This window comes from Watersipora subatra, chromosome 2, assembly GCF_963576615.1.
Source record: "Watersipora subatra chromosome 2, tzWatSuba1.1, whole genome shotgun sequence".
Lineage (NCBI taxonomy): Eukaryota > Metazoa > Bryozoa > Gymnolaemata > Cheilostomatida > Watersiporidae > Watersipora > Watersipora subatra.
This window is the reverse complement of record NC_088709.1, coordinates 7,664,704-7,679,664: the sequence shown is the minus strand read 5'-3', so window position 1 is coordinate 7,679,664 and position 14,961 is coordinate 7,664,704. Positions and strand designations below refer to the sequence as shown.

General features: G+C 36.0%; 1 protein-coding gene across 2 annotated transcripts in view; it reads right to left on the bottom strand.

Moving 5' to 3' along the window:
* Positions 1-9,356: 9,356 nt before the first annotated feature.
* Positions 9,357-14,961, bottom strand: part of LOC137387266 (dnaJ homolog subfamily B member 6-like) — a 30,555-nt gene continuing 24,950 nt past the window's right edge. For both annotated transcript variants that reach the window (XM_068073610.1, XM_068073611.1), the window contains 3 exons: positions 13,605-13,764; positions 9,925-10,035; positions 9,357-9,826 (listed from right to left, as the gene is read on the bottom strand). In XM_068073610.1, the coding sequence (XP_067929711.1) occupies positions 9,670-9,826; positions 9,925-10,035; positions 13,605-13,764 (428 nt within the window). In that variant the 3' untranslated portion in view covers positions 9,357-9,669. The remainder of the gene's footprint in view (positions 9,827-9,924; positions 10,036-13,604; positions 13,765-14,961) is intronic.

The following is a 14,961-nucleotide window of genomic DNA, read 5'->3' as shown; positions in this document are numbered from 1 at the left end:
ACACTTATTTAAACACCAACTCTATTTGGCCGCCACTATAAAAGGGTTGAAAAATAGAGCGCCACCATTTAATTGAGCGCCACCTACATTTGATCGCCACTTTAACATTGTAATCTTCGCTAACCCATAATAGAAAGTGATCTGTAGAAAGGTGTCTTCAAAATAATTAATATTTATGTAATTAGATAATAATATTGGACTGCATAAAATATATATATACTTATATATATGTACATGTATCATATATAAATTGTGAGCTAAGAGCACTCTTGTGTCACACATGGGTTTTCTTAACGGCCGAGACAAGCTACGTGTAGTTGTTTAATAGCAAGAAGTCAACTGTCATTGGCAGTTGGAGTTATCTCTCTTGCAGACTTTAAGCCACACTGATGAAGCTTCAATAGCTGAAGCAGTACCGTCAGTAGCATAAGTATAAATTTATTTATACCAGTGTAAATATTTATAAGTATATATACATATAGTTAATACATATTACATACTTCCAAGGGTTCTTTTTAAAGAAATTATATTATATAGAAAAAATGTGCTTCGCAATTTGAATTCTCTACAGTTGCTCTCAGCTTTTCATATTAGGTCTTTATTGAGTAAAGGTTAATTCTAAAGCAACCATAACTGTTTCTTGGTGAAGATTGAAAAGCTACGTTTAGATTTTAATAGATGCATTGATGCAAAGACAAAATGGAATTATCGCGCATTGAATTTTGATTTAGTTGCCCTATTGTACATAATATAAATTTGAGTCACATTTGAGTGTAATTCAAAATTACACTTTAGTTATATTACCAAAATATTCAGCCAAACTATATGAGTTTATTTATAGGATTTGCCAAATCAAGAATACTACTTTCTGTCTACAGGCAGAAATTAAATGGTACTCAATATGGATAGAGATATAATGAATTGTTGCTAAAGCAACGCCAATTACCTTTACTTTTATTGAGTATTCAGCACAATGAAAATTAAATACACTCTGATCTGGTAGTAATAATATATATTATATAATATATAAGTAATAATATGTACACACGTAATGGCTGAACAAGCTAGTTGCAACTTTTCATCAACCAATACATGTTCTCTTGTGATTGTTGCTTTTCAGATGAGTCTTCTTCTGAATTCCCATTCGACGAACAGAACAATTACACATATATTGCATAACCAATATATTGCATAACCAATATAAATCAATATGCAACGAAAAGCCAGAAGAGAACTAGTCAGGTAAGATCTTTGTTGAGATGAATTTAACTGTTATATTTAAATATTATTTGTTATTGCAACTAAGTTATATATAAAATTAAGGAGTGATAACAAGTAGAATTCAGTTGTGTGTACTGTATGAACACTTTTTTTAATCAAAATTTCAAATTGTTGTTAGTATTATACCATTTTCCTGAACTAAAAAGTCAAAAATTACAAATTTAAAGCTGATGTGCTGACAACAGTTAGTTTGAAAACTGAGCAGAGGTGATTGGAGCAAGTATCTTACCCTGTTACCAGTGTTATCAATGCTGAGCATATCTGCCTGCTGTAAATGTTAGACTAGTGTACGCATTAGACTACTGTACGCATTAGACTACTGTACGCATTAGACTACTGTACGCATTAGACTACTGTACGCATTAGACTACTGTACGCATTAGACTACTGTACGCATTAGACTACTGTACGCATTAGATTATTGTACATATTAGACTACTGTATACATTAGACTACTATCTGTATTAGACTACTGTATGTTTTAGACTACTGTATATACTAGACTACTGTATACATTAAACTACTGTATGTATTAGACTATTCTATACATTAGACTACTGTGTGTATTAAACTGCTGTACATATTAGACTACTGTATACATTAAAATACTGTATGTATTAGGCTACTGTATGTATTAGGCTACTGTACTTATTAGACTACTGTACGCATTAGACTACTGCACGCATTAGACTACTGTACGCATTAGACTACTGTACGCATTAGACTACTGCACGCATTAGACTACTGTACGCATTAGACTACTGTACGCATTAGACTACTGTACGTGTTAGACTACTGTACGTATTAGACTACTGTACGTGTTAGACTACTGTAAGTATTAGACTACTGTATGTACGTATTAGACTACTGTACGTATTAGACTACTGTACGGATTAGGCTACTGTACGGATTAGACTACTGTAAGTATTAGACTACTGTAAGTATTAGACTACTGTAAGTATTAGACTACTGTAAGTATTAGACTACTGTAAGTATTAGACTACTGTACGTATTAGACTACTGTACGTATTAGACTACTGTAAGTATTAGACTACTGTACGTATTAGACTACTGTATGTATTAGACTACTGTACGGATTAGGCTACTGTACGGATTAGACTACTGTAAGTATTAGACTACTGTACGTATTAGACTACTGTAAGTATTAGACTACTGTACGTATTAGACTACGGTACGTATTAGACTACTGTACGGATTAGACTACTGTAAGTATTAGACTACTGTAAGTATTAGACTACTGTACGTATTAGACTACTGTACGTGTTAGACTACTGTAAGTATTAGACTACTGTAAGTATTAGACTACTGTAAGTATTAGACTACTGTAAGTATTAGACTACTGTACGTGTTAGACTACTGTAAGTGTTAGACTACTGTAAGTATTAGACTACTGTAAGTATTAGACTACTGTAAGTATTAGACTACTGTAAGTATTAGACTACTGTACGTGTTAGACTACTGTACGTATTAGACTACTGTACGTATTAGACTACTGTACGCATTAGACTACTGCACGCATTAGACTACTGTACGCATTAGACTACTGTACGTGTTAGACTACTGTACGTGTTAGACTACTGTACGTATTAGACTACTGTACGTGTTAGACTACTGTACGTATTAGACTACTGTACGTGTTAGACTACTGTAAGTATTAGACTACTGTAAGTATTAGACTACTGTAAGTATTAGACTACTGTATTAGACTACTGTACGTGTTAGACTACTGTACGTATTAGACTACTGTACGTATTAGACTACTGTACATGTTAGACTACTGTAAGTATTAGACTACGGTAAGTATTAGACTACTGTAAGTATTAGGCTACTGTACGTATTAGACTACTGTACGTATTAGACTACTGTACGTATTAGACTACTGTAAGTATTAGACTACTGTACGTATTAGACTACTGTACATATTAGACTACTGTACATATTAGACTACTGTACATATTAGACTACAATGGCCTGCTGCACATGTCAAGCTTATCTACCAAACTAGCTGTCCGGTGTTCGTAATTCTTAAACCTCTTTGTTGACTGAATATTGCATCTGGTTTCAGTATATTTTGAGACTCCAAATCACTTTCTTCAGCTCTTGGGTTATATTCTTATAGTCACGTGTTTCAAAGCAGTTTTACAACCATATTTTCCCTGTGGGAGAGTAATAACTGTGTAATGCTCACTTTCAGGTGCACAAAATACTTATCCATTAAATTGTTTGTTTCTATTATAAAAATATATTTTACGGATTATTATCGATTGCTTTTTATGATGGAATGCACTAGTAAAGTACAAACAGGAAGGTCAAATTGTGCAAGACAATGTCAATTGAAAAAATACTTCTTTTTTCTGCTTTTATAGGCAGGAAATTCTATGCAGTAGTTCACTTAGCGGATGATATTATACCCACTAATAAAATTTTTCAAGTGGTTCTTCATTTTTCTACATCTACCACTATATACCACTAACAAGTGACTGATTGAAGCATAAAGGCTGGTCACACTATATTGCAGTATGCTGGTGTTAATTAACACGCTTTGGTGATCGTCTGTGATGACAATAACACACCATCAGAAACTCATCCATATTTACATCAGTGAAATGTTCACAGCATAGCCGTCGCGGACACAATTGAATAATAATCCCGCAGGAACTGTCATGAAAGAAAATCTAGATTAAGCCATCCACAAAGGCTAATCACCATCTCTGACGCGGTACACATTGCACAGGCTGTCGCGGATGTGAGGCGAACTATCAGGAAAGTTTGACAACAGAAATCTTTTCCGATGTATTCGCGTTGCCTTGACAATGCTTTCAGTTCATGGTGCGCATAATCGAAGAATAATCATCGAGAGGACAACACCGATATACAGCAATATAGTATGAACCAGCCTTCCAGCATTTTGCACTTTTTTATCCGTTTCTGATCTAGTAAAGTTGCCTAGTTTCCATGACATATCTTGCTACCAAATGAAACGATACCAACATTTCAATACTAACAATACATTCTATGAATAGATTATTAACGCATCTCTAAGTGCACCATAAAAGATTCTAAGCTGGCTTAAAACTAAAACTTGCGAAGGTAACTTACTACAATAGATACATGTTATACATATTATAGATACATGTTGTACATATTGTAAATACATGTTGTACATATTATAGGTACATGTTACACATATTATAGATACGTGTTATACCTACTATAGATACGTGTTACACATATTATAGATACATTGTATACATATTATAGATACATGTTACACATATTATAGATTTATGTTATACATATTATAGATTCATGTTACACATTATTATTATTATAGATGCATGTTATACATATTATAGATTCATGTTACACATAGTATAGATACATGTACTACCTTATTCCTCCTCTATATCAATGACTTAGTTCAAAGCGCAAATTCTTTTGAAACAATTCTGTTTGCAGACGATACCACTTTATTTTTTGAGAGTAACAATCTAAATAGAGACATGGCTCAAATCAACCTGAACCTAGAAGTTAAGATTTTGGTGTTTTGCTAATAAACTGACGTTAAACGTAGATAAAACTAATTATATGATAATAAAAAATCCCCAAAACAGATTTCAATTAAACGAAGTGGTTTATTTAAATGACAGACAACTGAATTACTCAGATAACGTTAAATTTCTTGGAATAATCATTGATAGCTCACTAAGCTGGAAAGACCATATTGACAGCCTCCGTTCAAAACTTAGACAAAGTTTGGGTCTGATTTATATAGCATCAGGATTATTACCTAGAAATGTTTTGATTTTGCTTTACAACAGTCTGATCCACAGTAAAATTATCTATTGTATTGAGGCTTGGGGAAATGCACCACAGAGTCACCTAAATAAAATTTTGGTAATTCAAAATCGACTATTGAGAGTAATTTTTAATAAACCCCACCTATCATACTTCTGATCTTTACAAAAAAGCAAATATTCTACCTATTCATGAATTATATCTTTTACGTATTTGCACATTGGCTCATTCTGAATTTAAAAGCTATATTAAATCTAAGCCAGATCCACCTTATGATACCAGAAACTCTCAATTTTCTCTTCCCTTGCCACCTTCGACCTCCGCTGTTGGCCAGCTGTGCTTACCAGCTGGCGGCTGCCTGGAACGGACTGCCGGTCGGACTGAGGCGGATTGAAAATCACACGGTTTTTCGAACTACTCTGAAACAATGGCTCCTTGACTCTCTGACATAGCTTTTTTTTGCAGTAATTGAACTTTTGTTTTTGTTGACTGTCTACCCGGGCTCTGCACCTCGACTAGCTACGCTATTGTGCACGTGGGCCCTCATCATTAAATATAGATTGATTTTTCTATTATGTTTTTTCTTTTGATTCTTTGATGAAAATACAAACAAACAAACATTTTCAATAGTAAGCGGTCATCAGTTGCTTAAAAAATGCTATTGACATCATAGCACAAGTTCTTTTTGGAAGTTGGATGGACAAGCAACTGGTTTTACAGTATTTGACAGACATGGTCTTTATTTGTACAACTCGCTTGCATTTCTATGAATGAGGAGTCAAATCAACATTAGCTACTCTCTATACATTCTGCTCATCTCTGATTCCAGATGGTGATACTTTGTTCAACAAGGACACTGCAGAAAAGGCATAGTGCAGCTGATTCTTCTTCACCTAACTGAATGAAAATGAAAACTATGAAAATGTTCATTAACATTTATTTACTTTCGATTCATGATAGGTGACCATTTTTTCAATGAGCATGACTGTTATAATAAGTAGTAAGTTGGGACAATGTTTGCTGCACCATCTGTACTAGGCATATGCATCTCTTTGAGTTTGAGGATTGCTTTTACCAAGTTTTTTTTGTCAAGTTGAAATAACCATACATATCATCTGACTAACTATTTAGTACGTAACTATTGTTATATGAAGAGAAGTACCCCCATGTATGGTAGCAAAGGACTGTCTTCTCACTTTTATACTAACATCACTACGATGTCTTCAACTGCTCAAAACATCTTGAACTATCTGCAACGGCTGTGACCTCGGACATCAATGTCGCCTGAGCTCCACGAATTTCATTGTAGAACAAAAAGTGGCAAAACTTCTATTTTTGCGTCAATTACATCAGCCCATCATGATGGCAGCTAGTCAAGCACAATAACTCCTGCAAGCCTAATCTTTTTCTGTGTGCTGCCGGGAAACCGAGTAGCTTCAATTCCACCATTTGGGTACAGAGATGAGACAAGGTTAGGTTGAATTCTATTATTTACTTATAACAGAGTGACCCTACGAGGCACAACATACATTGACAGTGGATTAGTTCAAGCTCCCACGAGTTTATAAACTACCGTTATAAGGGAAAATATTTTTGGCAACTGTATTGAAGACACTAAAAGGAAAACCAGGATGTAAGAGCAATTTAAGAGTCATCCTCTCAGCTTAAATGTTAACTACTACACTATTTTAAATCAACAAACGTTCCTATTGGAGTGTTGTTACACAAGCGACCAAGGGGTGCCGTTAATGCCCGGGTCACAAGTATTTTTCATGAAGGTGGAGTTACGAAATCATATATGACAGCTGAATGTACATATGAAAATATGAGTAATAGATCGGCAATTGCTAGTTCACATTCTTTTTTACTGAATAATTATAGTAGTAGTCTAGCGGAGCAGTTGATTTATGCACCCACACTCGCTATAATTGAAGATGCAGGAAGGATGAATTACCATAAACCAGAATATCAACATTGGCTAGAACAGTCATCCGCACAATCATGAGCCAATAAACATTCATTGTTTCAGAATCATAAAGTATATACTTTTGGTTTATTGGTGTAATAGATTTTAGATTAGCGCTTGCTTTAACACATAAAAAATGAGGGCAACGAAAAAGGTTTACACGCAACGCTAATGTTTTACAAGAGATCGTTGCAGCACAATTAGGTTTTTTACACAGTGATCTCTAAAATCTTTCCCGCAATTTGATATGAAGCCCTTAATATCTTTATACTGGTATCCTATGCAAAATTATGTTCAATGACAGAGCACCTATGCACTACCACCATGCGCTTTCCTGCGACATTGTCTGCAAATACTACTGCTAAACTAATCCAATCAAACCACATTTTCAGTGTAACCATTTGAAACACTTGACTAATTTTATACCCTAGGACACTTATATTTCGCTAGTATTTAGTTTCGTGAGTAGCATACAGAGTAAAATTTCGCTGCAACTTAATTTCGCAGCTCTGATGAGTGCGAAAATATAGTAATGTGAAAATAAATGCAGTGGAACAAACATCATTAGATTCCTCAGGTCCAGGTCACTGGTACGAAATATTTTTCAATTTGGGACTACAGTAATTTTCAGACTATAAAACGCACCTCTATATAAGCTGCATCTGCTTTATTTTCCAATAAACGATAATAAAACAATACATAAGCCGCACCTTTGAATAGGCCACAGAACTAAGGACTATGTTTTTTAACGTGGCAGCAACTTTCCTGTATAAAACGGAACAGTGGAGAACGGCACCGTTCCGTATTATCCGACGCTTTTTAACTTAGTGCCTAACGGGACAGTACCGTGAGGCATTGTTTCGTATTTTCTTTCACCGCTAGAAGCCACTAATTGGAGATTCCCGTTAGTGCCCCCTATCGGTTAAAGAAAAAGCCACAGATTAGCCGCACCCTTATATAAGCCGCATAGCTCAAATCATCAGAAAAAATTAGCCGCTAATAGTCCGAAAAGTACGGTAGTTTTTATTTGTGAACCACAGGTAGAAATGTGTAGGCGATATCAATAATACAATTTGATCGCTTGCTGCCATTTGTTTCCTGGACTATCAATGACATCAAGGTCCCTGCCGTAGTGACCTATGTGGTACCGATATTAGAATTCAAGTATTTATAGCACGCGGTGGCCATGGCTCCAGGTTGTTATTGCTTTTGGCTGGTAATAAAATTCATCACCACAATAATTATTATTCAATTTTATGACTTTCCCTATTCGACTGTCATCCTCATCAGTTACAAATTCAATGACTAAACTAATATCATCATCTTCCTAATTTGTCTAGGCGTTTCCCAAAAAACTTATTATCTTAATTTGTTTTGCCATGCTGCTCAGTCGGTGTATTAGCTATAATGAGTTTAGCAAAAATTACCCAATGAGTCAACCACACACGAAACTTGCCTGCATTTCTAATATGACGATTTTATTGTGAATATCAATGAACAAAGCCATTTAATTTCGCGTTTTCACTCGTTCGTTTTGATAGTTTAGTTTCGCTCATGAAATTTTCGCGAGAGTATGTTGCCGTGAAAATGCGAAAGTTAGATGCCGCGAATACATAAGTGTCCTAGGGTATGTCATAGAACTAGATTAGAACAGGAATGCTTCAAATAGACTCACAAAACAAATTCGGTCAACAAGATGGAAACCTTGAAGATTAACAGCATTAGCATGGGCCATGAAACCATTGAAGAACAACAACCAAAGTTGTCTCTTGCTCACAAAAGGATGAATCTTCAGACAAAGATGAAGCAGAACATTAGTTTCATTCTGAATAGTCATGTCTTACCAAAAGTTCTCTTTCTGTTTCATCTGATTCAGCCAATAATGGTGCAAGCTTTATTCCGACAAACCTAAACATAATGACTTTTTTCCGAGCAATTGACCAAAAGCATAGATCTAGCTTAATCCCAAAAGAAATATAGCAACAGCTACAACAACAGCTACAACTACACGACCATATCGATCCGATAACATTTTACTAAACCTAAAACCTTAGCGGATCCATGGTAGGCTATTGGTTCAAAGAAATTCCATAACGAGGTTTTAGCGTAAGTGACATTAGAGGTTTGGTCTCGTGTGGTCTCGCATTTGAGCTCTCCAACATGAATGCTGTTGGTATAATAAGATTAACTCTGGCCAAAGTTGTAAAAGCCTCTATAAGTGATAAACGCATGTTTGAAGAACGCATTCAGAAACCATAACATAAGAAATTAGTTGAAAAGAGATTTACACTTACCTCATAAACTGGTTTGTATTAATACTTACTAGTGATAATGATCAGTATAAATTAAATTTCAAAACAACAACAAATGGTTTTTGTGACACCTGCTGAGTGCTGGGTACTCGACAATCTGACGATCAGCAAATAGAGATCCTTTAGCGGTGATCTGGCATGGCAGCTGAGTAAGAGAGTATGGCACTCGCAGTTAGAAGAAATGATGCACAAAAACAGAGCGAGTATGGTGCATAGTACTGAGAAACTCCGAGAACTAAACAAAATCAAGTTGGTTACATCGAACTGGATGTTTGAAAAACTATAGCCGCGTTAATTTCTTCTGCGTTTACCAGACGATGTCCGCCCTTCCAATGATGGCTGGTTAACATTTTCAACTCGTTGTATCTCCTCGACACCATTCACTTTCCGGGAGACCACATGACCATTCTCTGTTACGGTTGTAATTTCATTACCATCCTTGATAACTCTACAAAAAAGAACAAATTTAACAGGCTATGATGTTAGTCTGACACCTGACTGTCTGTGGCAGATGCCAGGTGATTATAGCAGGGATAGACAACTCACCGACTGTTTGTTACTTGTTTGCCATTGATAAAAGAAGTACTCGTAGATGACATGGTCATATTGCCACCACCACCACCTCCTCCAAAAGATGATGATGAGAAGAAAGATGACCTGCAAACAGTGTTAACGATTTTTTCACAACCAACAATTTAGACCATATTCACATTCTATTTTACTGCCCATGTTTTCAGTACAGCAATCCCTCCTACGTCGCGGGGTTACATTCCAAACCCAACCACAAAATAAGAATTTCAGCTCGATATGAACCAGAATTTTTATTAGGTATGAGCCATAATTTTAAATTTTCAGAAAACTAAACTGTTTTCTATACTATTAACAATTTCTATACATACATGTACATACATGTACATATATACATGTTCTTGTAAAGTGCCATACTTGTATAGGACATTGTAACATTGCATTTACCAGTGGTTCTAGACTTTTCGGATTAGTGACCGTATTTACAGGTTGCCACAGACTTGAGACCCACCTCTTCCTCTTCCTCAATTTAAAGCGCGAGTTTTTCAGCTAATCAATCAAAGTCCATATATCATTATAAACATTTAATTATTAAATTTTATTTTGAATTACTAACACTCAATAAAACAGAAAATATTAATGGTTTGTATTAACAGTGAAATAATAATAATGAACAGCAAGTTCGATACTGTTTCTTTAACATGGTTAATGTGATGGTTAAAGCTGAAGTGTTTGTATACAGGTGGGAATTTTTTGTATTATTGCCGAAAATACTGTAAAACCTGTATTTGATGCCACCTGTATTTGATGCCACCTTTATTTGATGCCACCTTTATTTGATGCCACCTTTATTTGAACGCTACGATGGGAGATGGGTTGGAAAATAGAGTACAAACCTTTAATTGAATGTCACCTCTATTTGAACGCCACTTCTATTTGACCGATACTGGTTGACATTCTCAATCTTTCCGCACTCATAATAGCAAGTGATCAGTAGAAGTGTCCACAAAACCATTATAATAATGATTCGATTATATCAGTAGCAATTAATTCGTTTGCTGTTTCTGTTCGTATCAAAGTCCCTTTTCTAACTCCAAGAATTTATGTTTTTTCGTTAAAAACTTTGATTGCAACACCATAAAAATAATTAGTAACTGTATCAGGCTAACAGTATTCCTTTTTAGCGCGGTCTTGATAGGTTGATGTATAAAGGAAAAGTTTTTGCATTTAAAATGGAAAACGTGCTACTATGTATTTTGAGACTAACATTTTGAGATTATTTTAATTACACGTGGTTTCTTTTTATTTACGCTAGAAGTTTCTATACAAAATGGCATCGCGTGAAATTTTTGCTCTGCTAAAAAATTGTTTAGACACTAATATCGACTAGTTCAGCTGTGCAGAAGAAGGGTTGGGGTCAGAAGACATTATCGAAGGTATTGAACAGTAAGAAGCATATAAAATTATCCCAAACAGAAGCAACAATCAGAACACAACTGGCCGAGCAAACGATGCTGGTATTTTTGTTCTAAAAAAATGTTAATATTCGTTTTAAGATGTTAACTGTTGTTGCTGTATGTATTATAATTATGGTTTGTTTATGCCAATAGTTCTTTAATGTTTCTGGGGCAATGGACAGATTATTATTATTATTAAAATACTTATAATTTTACAGATTTATAGTATATCTGATAGCATAATTGCGGTAATCTGAACTCTGCTTATAATGCATCGATGCTTGTAACTCTTGTCCTATTGCACATAAAAAGCCAGTTTTGGCTGCTAACTGTAACAAACATACTGACGAGTGTAATGAGCTTTTATGCAACATTGGTAAATATAATAAATATATATAAATATAATTGGTAAATATAGTTATAAAATAAAAATACGCCTTCAAATTCAAAATAAAACGCTTCAAAGCTTCAACAGATGGCAACACAGGCTATAGGATCATCGTAGGTTAATCGCAAGCAATAGATAGCAACTGGCAGAGACGTACTAGTATCAACTTCCTCGCACATAGTTATTTAAAGATCTACGACAAGTCGGAGGTAAGTTAGCAAATTTATTGCATCCGAAAGGGTTAATATCGCAACATCCTAACGAGATTGTAAAATATAGGCAACATTCCATTCGCCCGTGAAAGGGTTAAATTTAACTTATCAACATTCTGATGAGGTGTTTGAAAATACAACACCACCCTTTATTAGAACATCACCTCTAATAAAGCCCCACTCTAAGGGAAGGGTTGAAAAATAGAGCGTCATGGCAATCAAATAAAGGTTTTACGGTAATACCCGAGTATCATTGTTGACAGTTATCAGTCTATTCAATATCACCAGTAACAGTTATCAGTTTATTCAATATCACCAGTAACAGTTATCAGTCTATTCAATATCACCGGTGACAGTGGTCGGTCTATTCAATATTACAAGTGACAGTTATCAATCTATTCAATATCACCAGTGGCAGTTATCAGTCTATTCAATATCACCAGTGACAGTTACCAGTCTATTCAATATTACTAGTAATAGTTATCAGCCTATTCAATATCACTGGTGACAGTGGTCGGTCTATTTTTTGCTCTTGACTTAAATACATTCATTTTAAACAAAAATGTTTTTATTTTGAACACTAAATATTTACTAGTTATCCTACTTTCTGTATTGCTACCATCTAATTTAGTTAAGATATATGGTAATTTGATCTGATTAAAACTGGAACTACCAAGCAAAGAGCAATACCTAAATGGGTGTTTATAGGTTCTTGATGTTAAAGATGTTATGGTTGCTTCTAGTGAGTAGTAAAGCGTCGGGAGATCCCTTGTCAGCTAGACTGTGTACATATTTCTCTACATAAATTTTGTAAATATAATAGAGATAGCTAATAGAGTAAGGAAACACTACTTTTATGGAGTGTTTGTTATATATCTTACAAATGTAGGTTCACTAATTCACTTTCATCACTAGCTCAGACCTTAGTTATGCTTCGTGAAAGCTCACGATGTTTTGTGAACAACCCAGAAGGTCTCGTAGAAAAAAAAGAACATCGATGTTAAGGCTGGGCCGAGCGCGGGGAAGCAGACCTACAATTGTGTTCATGTAACTGGTCAGGGTCAATATCTGAAGCAACACTTGCAGTCACTTCGTTTCCATGACGCGCATCAGTTATGAAAACATAGTCAAGTTGAGAGTTCGGAGTTGTGCACACATTGCGTTACCGTGCGATAAGTGTTTCAATGGACATTGGTATGATGCAAAATAACGCCAGCGCTCTGTTAAAAAAGGTTAGGAATTCTACGCCATAGATCAATAATTAGCGACAGACTTATCACGCTTAGCATTCGAAACAGAGAATTCGCAACTGCTTAATTTGAAACAAAAACGAGTGAAGTGTGAAAATTTTAAAAATGGAATAGCTTGCGAGGCATTCTCTTGCGCATCATTTGCAGGTTTCTGTCGTTTAAAAGTATAAAACATTCAATAAAGAGTTGTGAGCAACAAAACTCGCTTAATTTGGCGGATCTTTTACATTTCCATATTGTGGATGATGAGAAACTTGTGCATCATCAGCATGATGAAAAATAGTGAAGTCTAAGTAACACCCGCAACAAGTAGCACCTCCAGAAAGCAAACTTGCAGTAAATACTTCAACTGCTTTCTGAATAGAATGTGGCTGTGCACACCAAAACTCACCCAAATCCGTTGCCAAAGAAGTCATCTTGATTTGCAAGGATGGATCCACCATTAAAACCTCCTGATCCAAAACCGTTCGGAAAGCCAAAGCCAGGGAACCCAAAGTCCCCAACAGTCTGATGTATATGCTGATTTGTGCGTTGACCTCTGCTACGGTGAGCTAAAACAGAAGGTGTGAGTAGAGCAGATAGCAAAAAGATGGTAATGAATAGATGACAAGACCAAAAGAGGGAAACTAGCTATAAATCAAGCAAAGCAAATATAACAAGAGCCTAGTTACTAGCAATGTCTACAGTCACAGTTGTCAGCGGAGAGTCGACAGCGGAGGGTCAACAGCGGAGAGTCGACAGCTCAGATTCGACAGCGCAGAGTTGACAGCGGAGAGACGACAGCGGAGAGACGACAGCGGAGGGTCGACAAGGGCGAGTCGACAAGGGCGAGTCGACAATGGCGAGTCGACAGTGAAAAGTCGACAGTGAAAAGTCGACAGTGAAAAGTCGACAATGGAAAGTCGACAATGTAAAGTCGACAATGGAAAGTCGACAGTGAAAAGTCGACAGTGAAAAGTCGACAGTGAAAAGTCGACAGTGAAAAGTCGACAGTGAAAAGTCGACAGTGAAAAGTCGACAGTGAAAAGTCGACAGTGAAAAGTCGACAGTGAAAAGTCGACAGTGAAAAATCGACAATGGAGAGTCGACAATGGAAAATCGACAATGGAAAATCAACAATGGAGAGTCGACAATAGAGTCGACAATAGAGAGTCGACAATGGAGTCAAAAATAGAGAATCGAAAATAGAGAGTCGACAGTGGAGAGTCGACAGTGGAGAGTCGACAGTGGAGAGTCGACAGTGGAAAGTCGACAATGGAAAGTCGACAATGGAAAGTTGCCAATGGAAAGTCGAAAATGGAAAGTCGACAATGGAAAGTCGACAATGGAGACTCGACAATGGATAGTCGACAGTGGAGAGTCGACAATGGAAAGTCGACAATGGAAAGTCGACAATGGAGAGTCGACAATGGAGAGTCGACAATGGAGTCGACAATGGAGTCGACAATAGAGAGTCGACAATGGATAGTCGACAGTGGAGAGCCGACAACGGAAAGTCGACAATGGAGAGGGGACAGTAACTGAATCAATAGTACAGAGTCAACAGTAACAGTCACACTAAAAGAATGTATTGTGCAAAAACTCTCTTGGCCACAAAGCATAGACCTAATGCAGAACAACATTACATGCTCATTACATATCAGATTCTTTCATAGAATACCACAAAGACCAGCAAAGAACTTGTACAAAGATTTTGTAGAAAGCTGTTTTTATATAAATAGCTCTCAGCAAAATACTCCACTATCCAT